Source organism: Euleptes europaea, chromosome 4, assembly GCF_029931775.1.
Source record: "Euleptes europaea isolate rEulEur1 chromosome 4, rEulEur1.hap1, whole genome shotgun sequence".
Taxonomy (NCBI): domain Eukaryota; kingdom Metazoa; phylum Chordata; class Lepidosauria; order Squamata; family Sphaerodactylidae; genus Euleptes; species Euleptes europaea.
The window spans coordinates 114,811,507-114,833,282 of record NC_079315.1 but is presented as its reverse complement, the minus strand read 5'-3'; the positions used below and the strand labels follow the sequence as shown (position 1 = coordinate 114,833,282).

Here is a 21,776-nt window from a genome sequence, read left to right as displayed (position 1 = left end):
ATTAAGGTATCTAGCCTTGCGTGGCTATTGTGCACACCTCCAAACTGAGCATTGCTAGCCTTGCATGGCTATTGAGTGTGCATCTCCCAACCGAGCGTTGCTAGCCTTGCGTGGCTAGAGTGCTCACCTCCAAACTGAGCATTGCTAGCCTTGCGTGGCTATTTAGTGTGCATCTCCAAACCAAGCGTTGCTAGCTTTGCGTGGCTATTGTGTGCGCACGTCCAAACCGAGCGTTGCTAGCCTTGCGTGGCTATTGAGTGAGCAGCTCCAAACCAAGCATTGCTAGCCTTGCGTGGCTATTGAGTGCGCAGCTCCAAACCGAGCGTTGCTAGCCTTGCGTGGCTATTGAGTGCGCACCTCCAAACCGAGCATTGCTGTCCTTGTGTGGCTATTGAGTGCGCACCTCCAAACCGAGCATTGCTAGCCTTGCGTAGCTATTGAGTGTGCATCTCCAAACTGAGCATTGCTAGCCTTGCGTGGCTATTGAGTGTGCATCTCCAAACCAAGCATTGCTAGCCTTGTGTGGCTAGAGTGCGCACCTCCAAACAGCATTGCTAGCCTTGCGTGGCTAGAATGTGCATTTCCAAACTGAGCATTGCTAGCCTTGCGTGGCTATTGAGTGCACACCTCCAAACTGAACATTGCTAGCCTTGCGTGGCTATTGGGTGCACACCTCCAAACAGAGCGTTGCTGGCCTTGCGTGGCTATAAAATATGCGTGCAGCGCATTTGACAAGAGGGCAAAGAAAGGGAAGCGCCAAACCGAACATTGCTAGCCTTGCGTGGCTATTGAGTGCGCACCTCCAAACCGAGCATTGCTAGCCTTGCGTGGCTATTGAGTGCACACCTCCAAACCGAGCATTGCTAGCCTTGCGTGGCTATTGAGTGTGCATCTCCAAACCAAGCATTACTAGCCTTGCGTGGCTAGAGTGCGCACCTCCAAACTGAGCATTGCTGAGCATTACGTGGCTAGAGTGTGCATTTCCAAACTGAATAAAATATGTGTGCAACGCATTTGACAAGAGGGCAAAGAAAGGGAAGCTCTTTAATGCCGCTCCTTCTGCAGAGCTCCGCCCCCCTCCCTCGCTATCGCAACCATGTGGGATTAGCCGGTCGCTTAGGGGCCAAGCAGGAATTTTTTGGGTCCCTATCTGATTGGCCGGGATAAGGGACCTTTTTTCGCCTGCTTCACATTTGTTGCTGAGGGGCTGGGTTATAGAAAGAGGCCTGATCTGGAGGGGTTGGCACCAATTGTGCAAGGGAGGCGTTTGTTGCTTAATTTGATTGACAAGCACCCTGCAGCATCCAAGGAGGGGTCACCCAAGCCAGTCACTGAAGGTTTGTTGGTCTCAGCGGGCTGGTGGGGGTTAACCCCTCGGTGCTGTACATTGGCGATCGAGCTGATTGTCCAAATGCTGCCAAACCCAACCGGCAGCCTCTTAGGGAGCCTGCCCAACTTCCGGAGTCATTCTAATGCCCATTTCAGATTGCAGCTAATAAACCTGAGTTAAACCCACAGCATTTTGTCCGGCGTCTTCATTTCAGGGTACGGCAGCAATTGAGCCACATGATGGGAACGGTGCAGATGATTTCAGAAGAAGCGTTAGGGGTGGGATTAAGAGCATTGCAGGAGAGCGTGGGTGAAAAAAATGGATTCCTGGGAGAGTCGCGTCCAGATGATAATTCATAAATTGGAAACGAGAATCGAAAAGGTTGACAATGAAACAAAAAGCCTTAAAAATAGGCTGCCGGGATCATGAAAGCAATAAAAGGAGATTTGGTAAAACAGCATGAATTTTTGGGTTTGGTCCTGGGAAAACCCTGTGATCAGAAAGGAGAGGCTGGTAATCTTGAACACATGAACACATGAAGCTGCCTTCTACTGAATCAGACCCTTGGTCCATCAAAGTCAGTATTGTCTACTCAGACTGGCAGAAGCTCTCCAGGATCTCAGGCAGGGGTCTTTCACATCACCTACTTGCCTAGTCCGTTTAACTGGGGATGCCTGGGATTGAACATGGGACCTTCTGCATGCCAAGCAGATGCTCTACCACTGAGCCACAGCCCCCTCCCCATTAACACATGAACCTGCCGTCTACTGAATCAGACCCTTGGTCCATCCAAGTCAGTATTGTCTACTCAGACCGGCAGCAGCTCTCCAGGGTCTAAGGCAGAGGTCTTTCACATCACCTACTTGCCTGGTCCCTTTAACTGGAGATGCCGGGGATTGAACCTGGGACCTTCTGCATGCCAAGCAGATGCTCTACCACTGAGCCACAGCCCCCTCCCCATTAACACATGTACCTGCCTTCTACTGAATCAGACCCTTGGTCCATCCAAGTCAGTATTGTCTAAGACCGGCAGCAGCTCTCCAGGGTCTCAGGCAGAGGTCTTTCCCATCACCTACTTGCCTAGTCTCTTTAAGTAGAGATGCAGGGGATTGAACTGGGGACCTTCTGCATGCCAAGCAGAGGCTCTTCCACTGAGGCACAGCCCCTCCCCCAATTGTGTAACGGAATGAAAGAATAAAGATAAAAATGAGACAGAAGAATCTTAAAATAGGACTAAATGACAAAGAAGAGTGGGGAGGTGTGATATAATTCTTGGATGAATGGCCAGTCTCCCTGATTACTATTATTATTATTTTTTGCCGTCAAGTCACAGCTGACTTATGGTGACCTGGTAGGGTTTTCAAAACAAGAGACGTTCGGAGATGGTTTGCCATTGCCTTCTTCTGCATCATGACCCTGGTATTCCTTGGAGTTCCCCCTTCCAAATACTAGCCAGGATTGCAGCCAGCAACGATGCTGTCTGTCCACCCCACCATCTCAATAATCATATAGAATCATAGAGTTGGAAGGGACCACCAGGGTCATCTAGTCCAACCCCCTGCACAATGCAGGAAATAACTACCTCCACCCCCCCCACACACACACACAGTGACCCCTACTCCATGCCCAGAAGATGGCCAAGATGCCCTCCCTCTCATCATCTGCTTAAGGTCATAGAATCAGCATTGCTGACAGATGGCCGTCTAGCTTCTGTTAAAAAACCTCCAGGGAAGGAGAGCTCACCACCTCCCGAGGAAGCCTGTTCCACTGAGGAACTGCTCTAACTGTTAGAAAATTTACCATCTCATTTTCATGTGTGCATAAACCAGGCCTCAAATGAGCCAGCGTGGGCTGATAGAAATCCAAGACTGCTCATTTTCACGCTTGCATACGGTACATATTTCTTTCGGAAAAGGTAATCCAGAGGCTCCGTTGGTGTCACCGTTGTTATTTTGATTAATCATAATTGCCCAATCAACTAGGTAATTTGTATGCATAAGCGAGCCGACACTTCCTAGAACTGCTATGCTGATGTCTAAAAATAAAAACTCCCGGAAAGAAGAAAGAACAAGGACAGAAGTGGGTGGGGTAGGGAAAGAGAGACAGAAGCGTTAAAAACTTCTGCTGCTAACTTTTCATCCTATTTGGGCCTTAAGAGTTAGGGTTGCCAGCTCTGGATTGTGAATAGGCTTGCCAGTCCTTCTTCACCACCGACGGGAGGTTTTTGGGGCGGAGCCTGAGGAGGCCGGGTTTGGGAAGGGGAGGGACTTTAATGCCATAGAGTCCAATGGCCAAAGTGGCCATTTTCTCCAGATGAACTGATTTCTGTTGGCTGGAGATCAGTTGTAATGCAGGAGATCTCCAGCTAGTACCTGTAAGTTGGCAACCCTAATTGTGAAATTCCTGGAGGGTTTGAGAGTGGAGCCTGGGGAGGTGAGAGACCTCAGCGGGGTATAATCTCATACAGAGTCCACCCTCCAAAGCAGCCATTTTCTCCAGGGGAACTGATCTCTTTTACCTGGAGACCGGTTAAAATTCCAGGAAATCTCCAGCCACCACCTGGAGACTGGCAACCCTAAATGACAGAAAAGAAGAAGAAGAGTTGGTTTTTATATGCCGACTTTCTCAGCCACTTAAGGAAGAATCAAAAAGGCTTACAATCACCTTCCTTTCCCCTCCCCACAACAGACACCCTGTGAGGTAGGTGGGGCTGAGAGAGTGTGACTAGCCCAAGGTCACCCAGCTGGCTTCATGTGGAGGAGTGGGCAAACAAATCCAGTTCACCAGATTAGCCTCTGGCGCTCGTGCGGAGAAGTGTGGAATCAAACCTGGTTCTCCAGATTAGACTCCACCGCTCCAAACCACCGCTCTAAACCACTATACCACGCTGGCTCTCATGAGCTTTTGTGAGCCGCACGTATCTGAAGAAGTGAGCTGTGGCTCACAAAAGCTCAGACCCTGTCAGAAATTTTGTCAGCCTTTAAGGTGCTACTGGACTCTTGCTCTTTTCTACCAATTATGTTTTCTACCGATTTGTGAGCCGCCTCAGACGCTGTTCGATGAAGAGTAGGGGGTTTATTTATTTATTTAACTTCCATTTGTGTCCCGCATTTCCCCCCAGTCGGGACCCGACGTGGCTCACGTAATCCTCTCTGCCATTTTATCCTGACAACAGCCTTGCGAGATAAGTTAGCCCGAGAGCGTGGAACCGGCCTAAGGCATTCCAGCAAGCTTCCGTGGCGGAGTGGGGATTCGAACCTGGGCTTCCCAGATGCTAGTCCAGTGACCTAACCACTACACCACGCTGGCTTTCACGAGTCCCTGCTCCGCAGCTCTTTATCTGGAAATCCCAGCAACCGCTGCAAAGTCAGCTTGGCTTTTGATGACTCCACTTAGCAACAGGGCATGCGCTGAATATTTTTCCACGAATGCTTTCAGCACAAAATTAGGGCTTTCAGGTGTGCTGAATGTCTCCTTGATCATTTTCTCTGACGGATGTCTGCTTTGGTCCCCGGTTCATAGTTGCTATGGCAGAATCCCCCCCACCCCGATGCTGCCTCTTCTCCTCCCTGGCTGCTCAGCCTGCTTCTATCCACAGACCTGCTGAGTGCCGGTGGGCAGCAGAACGAATTGGTGGGTGATTGCCCGCCATTACTGGGTGGTTGGCAAGCCTATCCATCCTCCAAAGCAGCCATTTTCTCCAGGGGAACTGATCTCTGTAGTCTGAGGATCAGGTGTCATTCCAGGAAGTCTCCAGGCCCGACCTGGAGATTGGCTACCCTAATTCCACTCTCCCTCTCAAAAGCTCAGAGCTCAGCTGCATGCTTTTAACGTAGCGTTGCCAGCCTCCAGGTACTAGCTGGAGATCTGCTATTGCAACTGATCTCCAGCCAGTAGAGATCAGTTCCCCTGGAGAAAATGGCCATTTTGGCAATTGGACTCTATGGCATTGAAGTCCCTTCCCTCCCCAAACCCCGTCCTCCTCAGGCTCCGCCCCAAAAACCTCCCGCCGGTGGCAAAGAGGGACCTGGCAACCCTATTTTAACAGCACTGTCCTAAACAGAGTTACACTGTTCTAAATAGGGTTGCCAGGTCCCTCTTCTCTACTGGTGGGAGGTTTCTGGGGCAGAGCCTGAGGAGGGCGGGGTTTGGGGAGGGGAGGGACTTCAATGTCATAGAGTCCGATGGCCAAAGCGCCCATTTTCTCCAGGGGAACTGATCTGTATCGGCTGGAGATCAGTTGTAATAGCGGGAGATCTCCAGCTAGTACCTTGAGGTTAACAACACAACATAATATTAACCATAGAAAAGAAATGGGGTACTTACACGCTGGCTGTTATTAACATGCTTCAGCTAGTACCTGGAGGTTGGCAACCCTATCTCCAGGCCCCACCTGGAGACTGGCTACCCTAATTCCATTCCCCTTCTCCAAAGCTCAGAGCTCAGTTGCATGCTTTTAACAGCACTGTCCTGTAAAAAAGCCCCATCGCCTTCAATAGACATAGGAAGGTGGAACACTGCTTCAGGGTTGCACTGTGAAGTAACCACCACGCTGTAGCATCTGAAATCTCTTTCCAGAATCAGAAAACCCTATAGAATGTGGAGAGGGGAAAGAGTGAGAGGCCAGAAAGTGCTTATAATCTAAATGAAAATCATGCTGCAGTCCTGCCGCATGGATGCCAAAGAACAGTGCGGCGAGCAATGGAGCGTGAGGGGAAAGACACAGCCTCTCCGATCTTTTGAAAAGAATAGCTCTTACGAGCAGACATCGGTGGTTGTTTGAGGGGTAGTATGTGTTGGGTTTGGGTTTTTTTACTCTATCGGTAACGCTGGCGGCGGGGAGGGAGGAATCAGCCGGCTTCTCGGTGACCTCATTCGCCACAAGGTGACTGCGGCAGCCTCCAAGGAAAGCACAAGGAAATTTGCATTTGCGTACTGCAGAGGATGCTGCATTCCGATCAGAGGAATGGTTTGCGAGGGGACTGCCGGTTCTGTGCCCAAGGCAGGCACCCAGTTCTGCACCCCTTCACACCCACGCACACAGAACCTAGGTCAGTTAGGAATGGCGCCGGACATTGAGTCTATATGTCATATAGAGGATGGTGCCGAGTTGTTTTGTGTTGCCCAAGAAGGTCGGACCAGAACAAACGGGTTGAAATTAAATCAAGAGTTTCTGGCTAAAAAACTTTTAGGAAAAACTTTCGGACCAAGCGGTTCCTCAGTGGAACAGGCTTCCTTGAGAGGTGGTGGGCTCTCCTTCCTGGAGGTTTTTAAGCAGAGGCTAGATGGCCATCTGTCAGCAATGCTAATTCTGGGACCCTAGGGAGATCATGAGAGGGAAGGCAGGAAGGTCTGGACATAAGAAAAGCCCTGCTGCATCAGACCCAGGCCCATCAAGTCCAGCAGTCTGTTCCCCCAGGGGCCAACCAGGGGCCTCTAGGAAGCCCCCAAACAAGATGACTGCAGCAGCACCATCCTGCCTGTGTTCCACAGCACCTGATATATTCAGCATGCTCCTCTGATCATGGAGAGAATAGGTATGCATCATGACTAGTATCCATTTTAACTAGTAGCCGTGGGTTCCCCTCTCCTCCATTTACATGTCCACCCCCCTCTTAAAGCCTTCCAAGTTGGCAGCCATCATCACAGCCTGGGGCAGGGAGTTCCACAATTTAACTATGCGTTAACTATGCATTTACATTGGTGTTTGGCTCTCGTGGCCCTTTCTTGCATGCCCAGGGTAGTGCCGATCACCACTTTGGGGTCAGGAGGGAATTCTTCTTCAGGCCAGATTGGCCAGGGATCCTGGAGGGGTTTTTGTGTGTGTTTTTTTGCCATCTTCTGGCCATGGGGTAGGGGTCACTGGGGTGTGTGTGGTGGGAAGGTAGTTGTGAATTTCCTGCATTGTGCAGGGGGTTGGACTAGATGACCCTGGTGGCTATGATAAAATTAGTTTTCTTCTTTTTTTACCAGAAGTGATGTGACGCTACAGCCAGCATCAGGACTCAGGAGGATAGGACTCACAACCATGGGTTTAAATTGCGGGAGGAAAGGTACCAGCTGGATATTAGGGGGAAAATTTTTACAGTAAGACTTTTTCGACAGTGGAATCAGCTACCTAGGGAGGTGGTGAGCTCCCCCTCACTGGCAGTCTTTAAGCCGTGGGTGGACAAACACTTGTCAGGGATGCTCTAGGCTGACCCTGCATTGAGCAGGGGGTTGGACTAGATGGCCTGTATGGCCCCTTCCAGCTCTGTGATTCTATGATTTTTTTTTATCCCCCGCTGCCACTGCAGTGAACAGCAGCAAGCAATGGGAGGGGTGTGCATGTGTCCCCCACCCCAACCAGGAGTTTGGCAGCCCTTAGATGAGGTCTTTTTCATCATCTACCACCCTCTCCTTTTAGCTGGAGATGCCAGGGATTGAACCTGGGACCCTCTGTGTGCAAAGCTGATACTCTACCACTGAGCCACGGCCCCTCTCCATCGGTTTAAACAAGCACTACATTTTTTTTTAATGCAGCATGATAGATGTCACTCTCTCACGATGTAAGTTGGTCTAGTCATCCTTCACATCCCCCCCCTTTTTTGGGATGGAGATAATTAGAATGGATTCTTGCCAGCAGCTGCAAGGATAAAGAAATGCTCCCAGCCCGGAAAGGGAGTAACGGAAATTGGCTCTGCCTGAATTCATCACCCAGTCTTGCAATTCCGGAGCCATTATATTTTTGGCTTCCCAGAGGAGCGGAGCGCACTGAGGGAATGCACTTCGTGTAGGATAAATCAGCGTTCGGTAGCTTCAGACGTCACACGCCATTTGGGGCCGGCAGGAACAAACGGATGACAACAAGAACACCAAGTCACCTTGAAGATAAATCGGTGTGCTTTTGTGAACTACTATTTGTTCTGTCCGGTGGATGAAGTGGGGGAGGAGAGCGGAGGAGGAACTCCACCTTGGACCATCTCTTGCCTTGAAGAGCCAGTGTGGTTTAGTGGTTCAGAGTGGCGGACTCTAATCTGAAGAACCAGGTTTGATTCCCCAATCCTCCATATGAGCGGCAGACTCTAATCTGGTGAACCGGGTTTGTTTCCCAACTCCTCCACATGAAGCCTGCTCGATGACTTTGGGCTAGTCCCTGTTCTCTTAGAGCTCTCTCAGCTCCACCGACCTCACAGGGTGTCTGTTGTGGGGAGAGGAAGGGAAGGCGATTGTAAGATGGTTTGATTCTGCTTTAAAAAGGTAGAGAAAATCCGCGTATAAAAACCAACTCTTCTTCTGTGGGGTCGCCCTAAATTGGCTGCAACTTGACGGCAATACACACACACACACAAAGCCAGTGTGGTGTAGTGGTTAAGAGCGGAGGTTTGGAGCGGTGGAGTCTGATCTGGAGAACCGGGTTGGGTTCCCCACTCCTCCCCATGAGTGGCAGACGATAATCTGGTGAACTGGGTTTGTTTCCCCACTCCTCCACACGAAGCCAGCTGGGTGAGCTTGAGCTAGTCACAGTTCTCTACGAACTCTCTCAGTCCCGCCTACCTCACAGGGTGTCTGTTGTGGGGAGGGGAAGGGAAGGTGATTGTAAGCCGGTTTGATTCTTCCTTAAGTGGTAAGAGAAATCGGCATATCAAAACCATCTCTTCTTCTGTGGGGTCGCCCTAAGTCGGCTGCAACTTGACAGCAATAAAAACACACACATCCATTTACACACACCCATGAGCATATCTGAAATTCAGGAAAGAGCATCTGTTGCCAGGGAAAGTCCAGCCTTATGACCATCTGAAAGTGATGATGAGAATCTATGAATGAATCCCATGATGAGCAAAAAGCAACCAGGAGAAGATGAGGATCAGGGCCACGGCGTTAGGGAACTTTCCTGATTGGAATGACCTCTCCAGCGGTCTTTAAACCAAAAGTCCCCCATGGCGTGGATGCCCTGCTCTACACTCTATCCTAGCCAAGGAAGCGCTGAGAAAAATGACAGAGTTGTAGTGCAAAGGCAAAGTCAACAAAGAAACTCACTCCGAAACAAATGTGACTGCAATACAGTTTTCCTTTTCAAATGAAACTGGTGGACTGGTTTATTTGATAAGAATCAAATTGTCTCCCCCACACAGTGACACAGTGACAGATGAAAATAAAATACCCTGATTGCGTGTGTGTTTTTAAAAAGTTATGGCTTACATCAATGTATAGGCTTTCTAACACATCATATAGTCAATTTAAGAATAATGCATCCCGGTAATAAAACTGCAAGATTTTCAGCAAACAATTAGTCAAAGAAAAGGAAACCGTTAGCAAAACTAGATGTAAACAAGGGATGTTCTATTTGGCTCCCCCCCCCCCAGTTTTTAAGCGGAAAGAAGGAATATAGTCAGATTTCTTTATTTTAATTTACATTTTCATTTATGTTAAACGGCAGAAGGGTTTCGTTATTTATTACTCCCATTTTTCATCTTTACAAAAGGTCTCTAATGGATGTTAGATCAATAGGGTTGCCAGGTCCCTCCTTGCTACCAGCGGGAGGTTTTTGGGATGGAGCCTGAGGAGGGCGGGGTTTGGGGAGGGGAGAGACTTTAGTCCAGGGGTGGGGAACCTTTTTCCTGCCAAGGGCCATTCGCACATTTATAACATCTTTTGGGGGCCATACCAGGTGTAGATCTCCCGGTGGGGGGGGAGAGGCTAGGGTTGCCAGGTCTCCAGCCACCACCTGGAGGTTGGCAACCCCAGGGGAGGCCACCAAGAGAAGGCCTGCAGGGCGCCCCCCTCCCCCCTCCCAGGTGGGAGGGCAGCCAGGGGTGGGCCCCAGAAAACGAGGCGCCAGGGGGGGCGCAGCCCACAGTCGATTGGCAAGGGAGGAAGGGAGGAAGGAAAACAGAGAAAGAGGAAAAGGGAGGGAGGGAGAAAGAGAGAGAAAGGGAGAAAGAAATGGAGAGAGGGGGAGAAAGAAAGAAAAGGACAGAGGGAAAGAAAAAAAAGGATGGAGGGAGACAAAGAAAGAGACAGAAAAAGAGGGAGGAAGAGAGGGAGAGAAAGAAAGAGTGACAGAAAAAGAGGAAGAGAGAAAAGCCTCCCCCCCACACACACACACCCGCGCATGCCGGCCTGCGCAACCGGGCCCCAGCCACCCCACCTCCCCCGCTCACACACACGCACCCGGCGGCGCATGGAGCACCAAGCAACTGGGCCCCACTCTCCGTGCACTCCCCCCCCCCCAGAGTCCATAAAAGCCCTCCCCAAGCCTAATTGGTTCTGCATGCATGCTCTGCCACCGGGAGCCACCAGCCTCCCCCCCCCCCCGCTGCTCAACAGTCGATAGGCAGCGAGAGGGGCTTACAATGTGCCGCAGCATTACTGCACGCCGCAGCTGTAGGGGGCAGCCTTGGGGGAAGAGTCCCTCCCCCTCCCCTCTCGCTGACCAACAACCAACAGTCAGTGAGAGGAGGTCCAAAGGGCACTACAAGGGCGCTGTAAGCCGTGGCCCCAGGAACACCCTCGGGGACGGCCACCCTGCGCCCCGCCTCCGCGGCAGGGTTCCCGGAGCTCCCGAGGGCCACAAAAAATGTCCTCGGGGGCCGCATATGGCCCCCAGGCCTGAGGTTCCCCACCCCTGCTTTAGTCCCATAGTCAAATTGCCAAAACAGCCATTTTCTCCAGGGGAATCGGCTGGAGATTAGTTGTAATAGCAGGAGATCTCCAGGTATAACTTGGAGGTTGGCAACCGTATAGATCAATACTTTTTAAAAAAAACCAACCCCTCCACGTAATGCACAATGTACAGGGCCTAAAGAGAAATCATTACATCTTGTCCCCATTTTAGCAGCAAGTGCCATGAAAGAAATGCATCCTCGGCATCAATAATCCAAACGTGAAATAAACATATAACGTCTTTCTAAGCCCATTGATTTCAATGAAGACTTAGAACTCTGTTTAGGACTGCACAGAGAGCATTCACAATCTCACGATGTGCAAAATAGTCATGAGATTGTTTCAGAAGTACAATGTAAGAGGTGCTCCCCCCCCCCCCGTCAATCCTCGAGGGACATTCGGTCTACGCTTCACAGGAAAAAAATAAATAAAGACAACAGAATACATCTTTTAAAAAAGGAAAGATAAAATTCTTCCTACATACTAGCACCAAGAATCTGTGCGGCGGATCCAATTTATTCATCGGTTCCAAGCTATTCCTGATTGATGCATGCCGTTCAGGGGCTTTATGGGTGGGCTCATTCAAAAGGTCCCGAAGGCTGTGTTCTAGGGATGCTACACAGCAGTGCTGGTGGGCATACAAACATGATGGATACAACAGACATGAACTTTGGAATCAAATGTCCAAGTCTTAGGATTTTGAATTTGCATGGAAAAATCCAGATCTCCCCCTAGGTGGTGACATTTGATTTCCCCTCCTGCACCAACTTAATTTTGGAGAACGTATTCCTATGCTATTTGTATGAGCGTGTCAGAAATCAAAATGCAGTTTCAGGGCTGGCGCAGAGGTGGGCATTTTGCCCAGTGCAACTTGTCATGTCATAGGGGTGCAGGGATGAAAGAAGTCGCGCCAGCTGTGATTCCCTCTTCTCCGCAAAGCTTAAAGCGACAGTGCCGGCTCACCCCAATTGACCCCCTCTTCTAGCATCCAGTAGCCCTGTGATATCTGGGAAGGGGGTTGTGGGATCAGGAAAACTTTGGTGCTTAGTGGGGAGGTAAAAAGTGGCAGGGGAGTTCTTATTGTGCATAGGGTAACAAAACTGCTCAGGCCAAGACTGGCACGGACTGATCAGTGCATTCGAAGCGATATATCGAAGCCGGTTCCCGGGGTTTTGTCCCGCACTTGTGTGACCAAGAAACAGAAACCAGGAAGGGGTTATGCAGATGAAGGGGTGCAGCTATGCAGGCGAGAGGACTGATTCTCAGTTGCTAAGACCACAGGGAGAAAGTTTACCTACAACCCCAGCGTTGTAACACAATGTGTTCCCTGGGAGGGCTTGCAGTAAACCAGTACTTGCTCTACACGCACACACCGCCCATCCTAATGACGGGCATTTAACAAGTCACAAATTAAGTGCGCCACCCACCTTGACACAGTTACACGAGAGACACACTCATACAATAATTAAAAATCCTTAAAGCGCGCTACCTTCACCCACCACTCACAACCCCTTTGACATGTTGGGTACATTTCACAGTGACTGAATTCTATTGATATTTTTTTAAAAAATCAATAAATATTTATGGCTTTCTGAAAGGAATATGTAGGACCGGTTCTCGCAATGCATAGAAAAGTCGCTTGAAGCTCCCTTGGGATGGCTGTCGCCCCACACAGAGAGTGGTTTCGTGGGCATCGACCGGCACGCGGGCCACGGCTCCCCGTAACATGTGGCTTGCCTCCACAACACAAACAGACACGGCCGCCGTAAGAAACGGCCATCAGATACACCACCAGCGGTGACAATGACGTCTTTATTTACAAGCAATGGCTTTCCGCTGTGTTCCTAGGTGTCTCCTTAGAAGCCGAGTAGGGATTCCCCAAGGAAAAGATCAGTAATGGCATTTTCATTCTCCTGACAGATGGCCCCTCACCTCCGTTCTTCCCATGAAGTTTTCTTTCTTTCTTTCTTTCTTTCTTTCTTTCTTTCTTTCTTTCTTTCTTTCTTTCTTTCTTTCTTTCTCTACACCAGTGTGGTGTAGCGGTGGTTTGGAGCGGTGGACTCTGAACGGGAGAACCAGGTTGGAGAACCTCCCCATGAGCGGCGGAGGTTAATCTGGCGAACTGGATTTGTTTCCCCACTCTTACGCATGAAGCCGGCTGGGTGCCCTTGGGCTAGTCACAGCTCTCTCAGCCCCACCTGCCCCACAGGGTGTCTGTTGTGGGGAGGGGAAGGGAAAGTGATTGTAAGCTGGTTTGATTCTTCCTTAAGTGGTAGAGAAAGTTGGCGTATAAAAACCATCTCTTCTTCTTCTTATAGCCCAGCTTTCCCAAATCTGCAGCCAGCTGGCTGTGTCCTACCCCATGCTCTCAATTCGCATGGGTGAGGCCTAGTAGCGCATGAACAGAGCGTGCGCTTTAAAATACACGCGAGCCGTCTGCGGTGTGCAAGAAGGAAGGGGGTATGGCAGATACTTGGGGATACCATGGCAAACAAGCCAATGCAGGCCACATTTCTGGAAGGTACTAAGCTGAAGACCTTTGTTTGGAAGGCATCATTTTCTGGAGAATCTTCTGCGCAAACCCTCCTGTAACAACAGAGTATTGTGCTTTCTTGTGCTACTCCCGTTAAATCTTGGTGAGCATTGCAGCAGAAAACTTCCCAGTCAATTGTACCTTCCACATTCCAGTAATGACCACGTCCATGTAGTCCATGTTCCTAATTAACCCCAAATTACCAATGAATTCAAGTGACCTGCATAGATGGGTATCCAAGTGATGATACTCTCATCACATGGCATGTTTTTTCCTTCCTACTGACAGCTACGATTCTTAGACTGGAGTGGGGGATATCTTGCCTCCATGGGGTAAACAAATGACAAGGCAGCTTCTAAGTGAATATCGTGACCGTGTGAATCCACCCTTCCTGCAAGCTTAATGGGAGCTTTAAGAATACAGACAAAACGTTCCTTAAAATAAATAGAAATTCCAAGTAACCATGTTGGTTTAAAGAAAAATCCCAAAACAAAACCCATGTAACGCCATTTATTGTGTGTGTGTGTTAAGTGCCGTCAAGTCGCTTCCGACTCATGGCGACCCTATGAATGAAAGTCCTCCAAAATGTCCTATCTTTGACAGCCTTGCTCAGATCTTGCAAATTGAAGGCTGTGGCTTCCTTTATTGAGTCAACGCCATTTATTAAGACCAACCAAAATACCAAAAACAGCCTAGAAGCTTCCGAGTTCCCAGAACCCTTCATAATGCTTAGACCAGGGGTGTCAAACATAAGGCCCGGGGGCCGGATGTGGCCCGTTGGCAGCTCTTATGCAGCCCACGAGCCAGCTGAGGTAGCCACCCCTGATCTGGGCTGGCGAGCCTTCTGCGGGCTCATGAACTGAGGCAGCCACCCACCGATTCCCAAGGTATCAATGATCAAAGACTGTTAAATAAAAGAAAATACTGTTAAGAGTGTTATTGTGTTAAGCATTTTTGTACATTAGGGTTTTTTTAAAGTAAAAAATAATATTATTAAGTGGCTTTGCCTGTGTCTTCTATAAAGTTTGTATCTCCGGTACTGGGCATTAAATTTTATGGTACACATGGCCCAGCCCAACCAAGTGACATTTATACCATATCTGGCCCTCGTAACAAATGAGTTAGACACCCCTGGCTTAGACAATCACAGTTTTGTGTACGTTTGGGTTGGCCTTAATAAATGGTTCCTTAAAATTCTGCCCAACCATGAGATGTTAAATCTGGACCATCGATCCAAGTCTTTCTCTATTTCTTTCCAAAAACTGACATTAAAACTTCGAAACCAGTAGGGGAGCTTATCTAAATATACCTAATTTCAATTTCCCTCCTTACACTATGGGCACATCTGACCTTAACAAGCACAGAGTCATGGTCATTGTGCAATTGTGCAGAACAAGTACACCGCCACAGCTGCAGGCCCCAAATCCATATAGTCAATCATCCTGTTTCCTACAGCTAACTGGGGGGATACCAGAAGGCCTACAGCATAGGAACCAGCATGGTGTAGTGGTTAAGAGCACTGGACTCTGATCTGTTGAACCGGGTTTGATTCCCCACTCCTACACATGAAGCCAGCTGGGTGATCTTGGGCTAGTCACACTCTCTCCGCCCCACCTCCCTCACAGGGTGTCTGTTATGGGGAGGGAAAGAGAAGGCGAATGTCAGCCGGTTTGAGTCTCCCTTAAGTGGGAAAGAAAGTCCGGCATATAAAAACCAACTCTTCTTCTTCTTCCACAGGCAGAGAGTGAGAGCAGTAGTCTGCCCCAACTGGTGCTCCTGACCTGGATAGCCCCAGGCTAGCCTGATCTCGTCAGATCTCGGAAGTTAAGCAGGGTTGGCCCTGGTTGGTACTTGCATGGGAGACTGCCAAGGCAGTCCAGGGTCACTAGGCAGAGGAAGGCCATAGCAAACTACTCCTGAACGCTGCTTGCTTTGAAAACCCTATGGAGTGCAACTGGACAGTACTTTCCACAACCACCACTGGCACTCCCCAATGACAGATGGCCAGATGCCACTGACAAGCCCTGTTCTTCGTGAATATATCCAGCCCTCTTTTTAAAGGCCTTCAAGACAAGTGGCCATTGTGACATCTTGTGGCAGCGGGTACCACAAATTAATTGCTCATGGTGTAAAGGACTTCACATGAACACATGAAGCTGCCTTCTACTGAATCAGACCCTCAATCTATCAAAGTCAGCACTGTCTACTCAGACTGGCAATGGCTCTCCAGGGTCTCAGGCAGGGGTCTTTCACATCACCTACCTGCCTAGTCCCTTTCAACTGGAGATGCCGGGGATTGAACCTGGGACCTTCTGAATGCCAAGCAGATGCTCTACCACTGAGCCACGGACCCTCCACTTCCTTTTTCTCGGTCCTGAATCTACACCCCATTCATTTCATTGGATTAAGGAAGAAGTAAATTATTTCCATCCACTTTATCCACACCATGCAGAGTTTTCTATATTACGTCCCCTCTTTCAGTTGCCTTTTTTCTCTCTCCTAAGCTTAAGAAGTCCCAAATTCTTGAGCCTTTCCTCAAAGGGAAGGCGCTGTTACCAAAAGGCTGCCCCTGTTATGTCCTGTTGGGACGACTCTCAGGGCCACGTGCTCGCCTGCTGCTAAGAAACAGACTGCCGGACAAGATGGATTTTGGGTTTGACCTTGCCAAGCACAGCAGGGAGTCCTATGGTTCAGAGTCCTCGTGTCACCCATGAAAGAAACACATCAGATAAAAGCTGCAAGACAGAAATGCCTTTAGGTCTGCTGCTTTTACAACCTGCTGGTCTGAAGATCATCTACTGAATTGGCTTGCTTTCTAACGAAGTACCGCATTTTTTTTTAATTCCACCCTTCCTCCAATGAGTCCAGGTTGGCATATATCACTCTTCCCCCTCTACCCTGTGAGGTAGGCTGAGAGGCAGTCAAAGAATCATAGACTCATAGAGTTGGGAGGTACCACCAGGGTCATCTAGTCCAACCCCCTGCACAATGCAGGAAATTCACAACTACCTCACCCACACACACCTAGTGACCCCCTACTCCATGCCCAGATGATGGCCAAGATGCCCCCCCTCTCATGAACTGCCTAAGGTCATAGCATTGCTGACAGATGGCCATCTAGCCTCTGCTTAAAAACCTCAGGGAAGGAGAGCTTACTACCTCCTGAGGAAGCCTGTTCCACTGAGGAACCGCTCTGTTAGAAAATTCTTCCTAATGTCTGGACAGAAACTCTTTTGATTTAAAGTCCTTGGACCAAGGACACCTACTCAGCTTCATGGAAGAGTAGGGCTTTGAACTGGGTCTCTCCCATCCTAATCCAGAACTCTAACAATCCCATCCCAACTGGCTTTGACTAGTCTCTTCTACTTTCTCTGCGGCTTCTCTGCATCTCAGTTAACTCTGCACTCTTCAATGAATCTGTAATCACAATATTTTCCTAGTTCTGGACTCGTAACTACTAATATGGCTGAGAAAGATCGTGTTGTGCTTTGAAGGGACAGGAGGAAAAATCGATCACCATGAACACAAGAAGCTGCCTTATACTCAAGTCAGACCCTTAGTCTATCAAGGTCAGTACTGTCTACTCAGACTGGCAGCAGCTCTCCAGGGTCTCAGGGAGGGGTCTTCCCTATCACCGTCTACCTGGTCCTTTTAACTTGAGTTGCTGGGGATTGAACCTGGGACCTTCTGCATGGCAAGCAGCTGCTCTCCCACTCAGCCACAGCCCCCTCCCAAATCCTTTTACCCTTCTGGAAAATGGTAAGCAAGCCAAACATTGTTCAGGGGAAACTAGGCTTTGCTAAGTTACTTCAGTGTCCAGTCAGAGAGAGAATTGCTGGATCGAAAGGTTTTTGACACAATTATTACTTATGAGGAAAGGGGGCAGGGGCAGATCGTGTGGCGGATCGGGCACAAAGAGAACTGCCATCAGAAGGATTTGCCTTGAGTTCTCTCCGTACAAGTGCTCACAGGATATCAGTGCCAGGGTTTGAGAGCTGCTAACCCAGCTCCTCGACATAGTCAAGTAAAATCAGGTTGGGTGCCTTCCTGGAAATGAAATGAACCATCGCTACAATCAATGTGCTCTAGCTAATGGTCTAAAATCTATAGACAGTGTGCTTCTCTGCTCCCTCTGGGTTCCGGGGGAAGTGCGTGGATTCTTGTAAGTGATTTCACCTGAATTGCAGTAATCCTACATGGCTAGCAAGGGAGGGTCGCTGGCAACCCCAGCTCTTGAGGAGCACGAAGCCTTGAAGAAATGTACTTTTTTTAAAAAAATCAAACATTATTGCATAAATCTCCTCCACGTCATCTAACTCTTCTAGGTGAAAGATCCAGGGCCCATTCTCACAGCCGCAAGTAGGCGTCTTTTAGAACGTGGCATGGTAAACTTACCCACAAAGGACCCTTTCACAAGACCATTTTAAACATGAAAATTCAAGAGAGGGGAGATCACGCTGAGGTGGCGCTCCCCACTCCAAAACAGTGCCAGGAATCGGTTCTCGGACACAGAGCTCCCGTTAACTCGGCTTTCTTCTTTTCCTTTGCAGAGGAACAAACTGAAGTTCGCCAACTGGAAGAACAAACCGAAGTTCGCCAACTGCCAATCAGCTGCAGGTGCCTGTGTGTACCCGCAGGATCCCTCTGCTGTGCATATGGAGAAAGTTGAAGATTTCCGAAGGCATGGCGTGGAATCCTGGCCGAGGTTTGACGTTGTCGTAGTAGTGGTGGGTGATGTATATCCCTGAAGGGTTCATGGGGAAAGCCCAGAAACCAAAAAGGTGCACCTCCTCGCACAGCTCCAGGGCGGCCGTCACCAGGATCAGGCCCGTGCTGACGCGCTTGGCCCGCACCCCCTGGGTCAGCCAATAGCGTGAGACGTTGATGAGATACTGTGGGTGAAAGTAGTAGACCGCCTGCTGGGACTCGAAGTCGTCCAGAACGTACTTGACCCGGACGGAGACATCCGTGTTGCGGGCATTGTAGAAGGCGGGGAGCAGCACCGAGGCGTTTTCGTAAGCCTGCAGGACGTCGTAAAACGGTTTCCTCCATTTCTCCAGCTTGTGAAATCTAAGCCGGGGGGGTAGATTAGAAGAGTCATTAGGAAGATCAAAAAGTCTAATGTAATTTATTTATTTACTTCATTTATAGAAAAAGAAGAAGAGTTGGTTTTTATATGCCGACTTTCTCTTCCACTTAAGGGAGACTCAAACCGGCTTACAATCACCTTCCCTTCCCCTCCCCACAACAGACACCCTGTGAGGTAGGTGGGGCTGAGAGAGTGTGACTAGCCCAATGTCACCCAGCTGGCTTCATGTGGAGGAGTACGGAAAGAAATCCAGTTCACCAGATTAGCCTCCACCGCTCATGTGGAGGAGTGGGGAATCAAACCTGGTTCTCCAGATCAGAGTCCACCGCTCTTAACCACTACACCATGCTGGAAGATCAAAAAGTCTAATGTAATTTATTTATCTACTTCATTTATATCCCACCTTTCTCCCTAATTGGAAACCCCAAAGCAGCCTACATTAGTTCATCCTCTCCTCCATTTTATTCTCACAACCACCCTGTGAGGTAAAATTAGGCCAAGATTGTTTGACTGGCCCAAGTTCACCCAGCAAGTTTCCATGCAGAGTGGGGATTCGAACCTGGGTCTCCCAGATTCTAGTTCAACACCCAAACCACTACACCACGCTGGCTCTGATGCCACAGTGACTCTCAGTGTTAAATGTTAGCTGAAACCTCTGCTTTACCAACAGGGCTAGCTGCTCTGTCCTCTATTTAAAACCACCGAACCATCCATTAAGAGAGAAAACCCTTGCTTTAGTGTGTATTTTCCATTCTTTTGATATAAAGGTAATGGTCCCCTGTGCAAGCACCGGGTCATTCTTGACCCAAGGGGTGATGTCACATCCCTACATTTTCTAGGCAGACTTTTGTTTATGGGATGGTTCGCTGTTGCCTACCCTTCACCCCCAGCAAGCTGGGAACTCATTTTACCGACCTCGGAAGGATGGAAGCCCGAGTCAACCTTGAGCCGGCTACCTGAAACCGACTTTGATATACAAAAGCAAAATATCTCCTTTCAAAAAGGAGGGGGGAAATATTAATTGGATACGGCCAGGCCAAATTTAAGAAGAAGAGTTTGTTTAGATATTCCGACTTTCTCTACCACTTAAGGGAGAATCAAACCGGCTTACAATCACCTTCCCTTCCCCTCCCCACAACAGACACCCCGTGAGGTAGGTGGGGCTGAGAGAGTGTGACTAGCCCAAGGTCACCCAGCTGGTTTCATGAGTAGGAGTGGGGAAACCAATCTGGTTCTCCAGATTGGCCTCCGCCACTCATGTGTAGGAGTGGGGAATCAAACCCGGTTCTCCAGATCAGAGTCCACCGCTCCAAACCACTGCTCTTAACCACACCACGAGGGCTCCCTTAAAGCTCTTTTAAATCCTGCTGGTTTCAGTGGGAACGATTTAAGCCATGCTTAACCCCTTCATTGAAATCAATGAGCTCAAAACGCGTTGGCCTGTAAAACAGGGTGGGCTGAAAGATGCCTGATACAACCAGGGACCAAAATGAAAGAAATCCCCATGCTGCAAAGATGAGATCTAAAATCTAGAGCAGAACCCAGGACACGACAGATTGGCTGTATTTCTTTGTACGAAAAGGGGGGGTTGTGTCAGGGGAAGAGCGGGCGAGTGCGGAAATCCGAGCGTGTCTTTCGAACACATTCCTCTTGACGATAAGAGAGCTCAAATTATTCCGATTGCCAGTTGCTATGAAATTATAACGCCGAGGGCGAGAACCTGGGGCATTAATAACAGGGGGGGTTCACTCCTTCACTTGAGAGGCTTGTCAATCACACAAAGACAACGGAGGGAAATGGGGGCAGAGGCGTAGAAACGGGCGCGGGGCCTGACCTTTCGGTAATTATGCTGGGATTCACCGTGACAATGTCGGTCTTCACGCCAACGTCCGCCATGTACTTCTCCGATATGGGAGGCAAATTGCACCTAATGGCAAAGAACAGAGCAACAATAAGATGTCAAATAGTGGTGATTACGATTCCCTGCCTTTATCCTTCCTGCACGGAGCTCGGGGATAATGTACATGTGGGTTGTATCCTGGCAAGCGCGCTCAGGAAGTGGGATAGGACCGAGATCGGTGAGACCTGGTTACGACATAAAATTTTATTTTTTTCATTTACCTCGTTTATACCCCGGCTTTCTCTCCAGCGGGGACCCAAAGTGAGCCTACAACCTCCTCCCCATTTGATCTTCACAACAACCCTGTAAGGTAGGTTAAGCTGACTGTGTATGATTGTGTATGACTGGTCTAAGAGAGCCAGAGTGGTGTAGTGGTTAAGAGCGGTGGAGTCTGATCTGGAGAACCGGGTTTGATTCCCCCACTCCTCCACATGAGCGGCGGATGCTAATCTGGTGAACTGGGTTGGTTTCCCCACTCCTTTACACGAAGCCAGCTGGGTGACCTTGGGCTAATCACAGCTTTCTTAGAGCTCTCTCAGCCCCACCTACCTCACAGGGTGTCTGTTGTGGGAAGGGGAAGGGAAGGTGATTGTAAGGCAGTTTGATTCTTCCTTAAGTGGCAGAGAAATTCGGCATATAGAAAACAACTCTTCTTCTTCCTTTATACCCTGTTTGTTTGACCCTCCAGGCCAATTGGTTGGCCTTTGTGTGAAAAGGAATGCTGGACTAGATGGACCACTGAACGCGCTCTTCTTATGTTCTCGTGTATTTGACTTGCAACCTAGACTTGCAACCCAGACTTGCAAACCATGTTTAATCCAGACTTGCAAACCATGTAGTTTGTGTTTCCTACCCAAATCTTTGGATCTGCAGCCCTTGATATCTGTGAGACCGTAACTGTGGCTCCCCCGCTTCCTGTCATGTGACTCCAACGTCAAGGGACTTCATATCCCACGCCTGTAGCTTGATTGGTCCCACGTTCAGCAGGTCTCAAAGGCTGAAGACCATCAATTTAGGATACTGCTGAAGAGACCATTGGAAAAACAAACAAACCAAACCAGCAAAGCCCCTGCCTGTCTTGTTCCTGTTGGGAGCAACTGTGGATTCGTCCTAAATGATCTTGTCTTTTTTTGTGCCATAAAATGTGTAAGTTGTGCCATAAAATGCAACTCACGTTTGCCTACCATTGAGCACTGTGGGAGAACCAGCATGGTGTAGTGGTTAAGAGTGGTGGTTTGGAGCGGTGGACTCTAGTCTGGAGAACCTGGTTCTCATGAGT

General features: G+C 49.2%; 1 protein-coding gene across 2 annotated transcripts in view; it reads right to left on the bottom strand.

The window, feature by feature from the left end:
* Nucleotides 1-18,093: 18,093 nt before the first annotated feature.
* The window catches only part of ST8SIA5 (ST8 alpha-N-acetyl-neuraminide alpha-2,8-sialyltransferase 5), a 51,889-nt gene continuing 48,206 nt past the window's right edge, over nucleotides 18,094-21,776 (bottom strand). For both annotated transcript variants that reach the window (XM_056848856.1, XM_056848857.1), the window contains 2 exons: nucleotides 20,432-20,524; nucleotides 18,094-18,578 (listed from right to left, as the gene is read on the bottom strand). In XM_056848856.1, coding sequence (XP_056704834.1) covers nucleotides 18,116-18,578; nucleotides 20,432-20,524 — 556 coding nt within the window. In that variant the 3' untranslated portion in view covers nucleotides 18,094-18,115. The remainder of the gene's footprint in view (nucleotides 18,579-20,431; nucleotides 20,525-21,776) is intronic.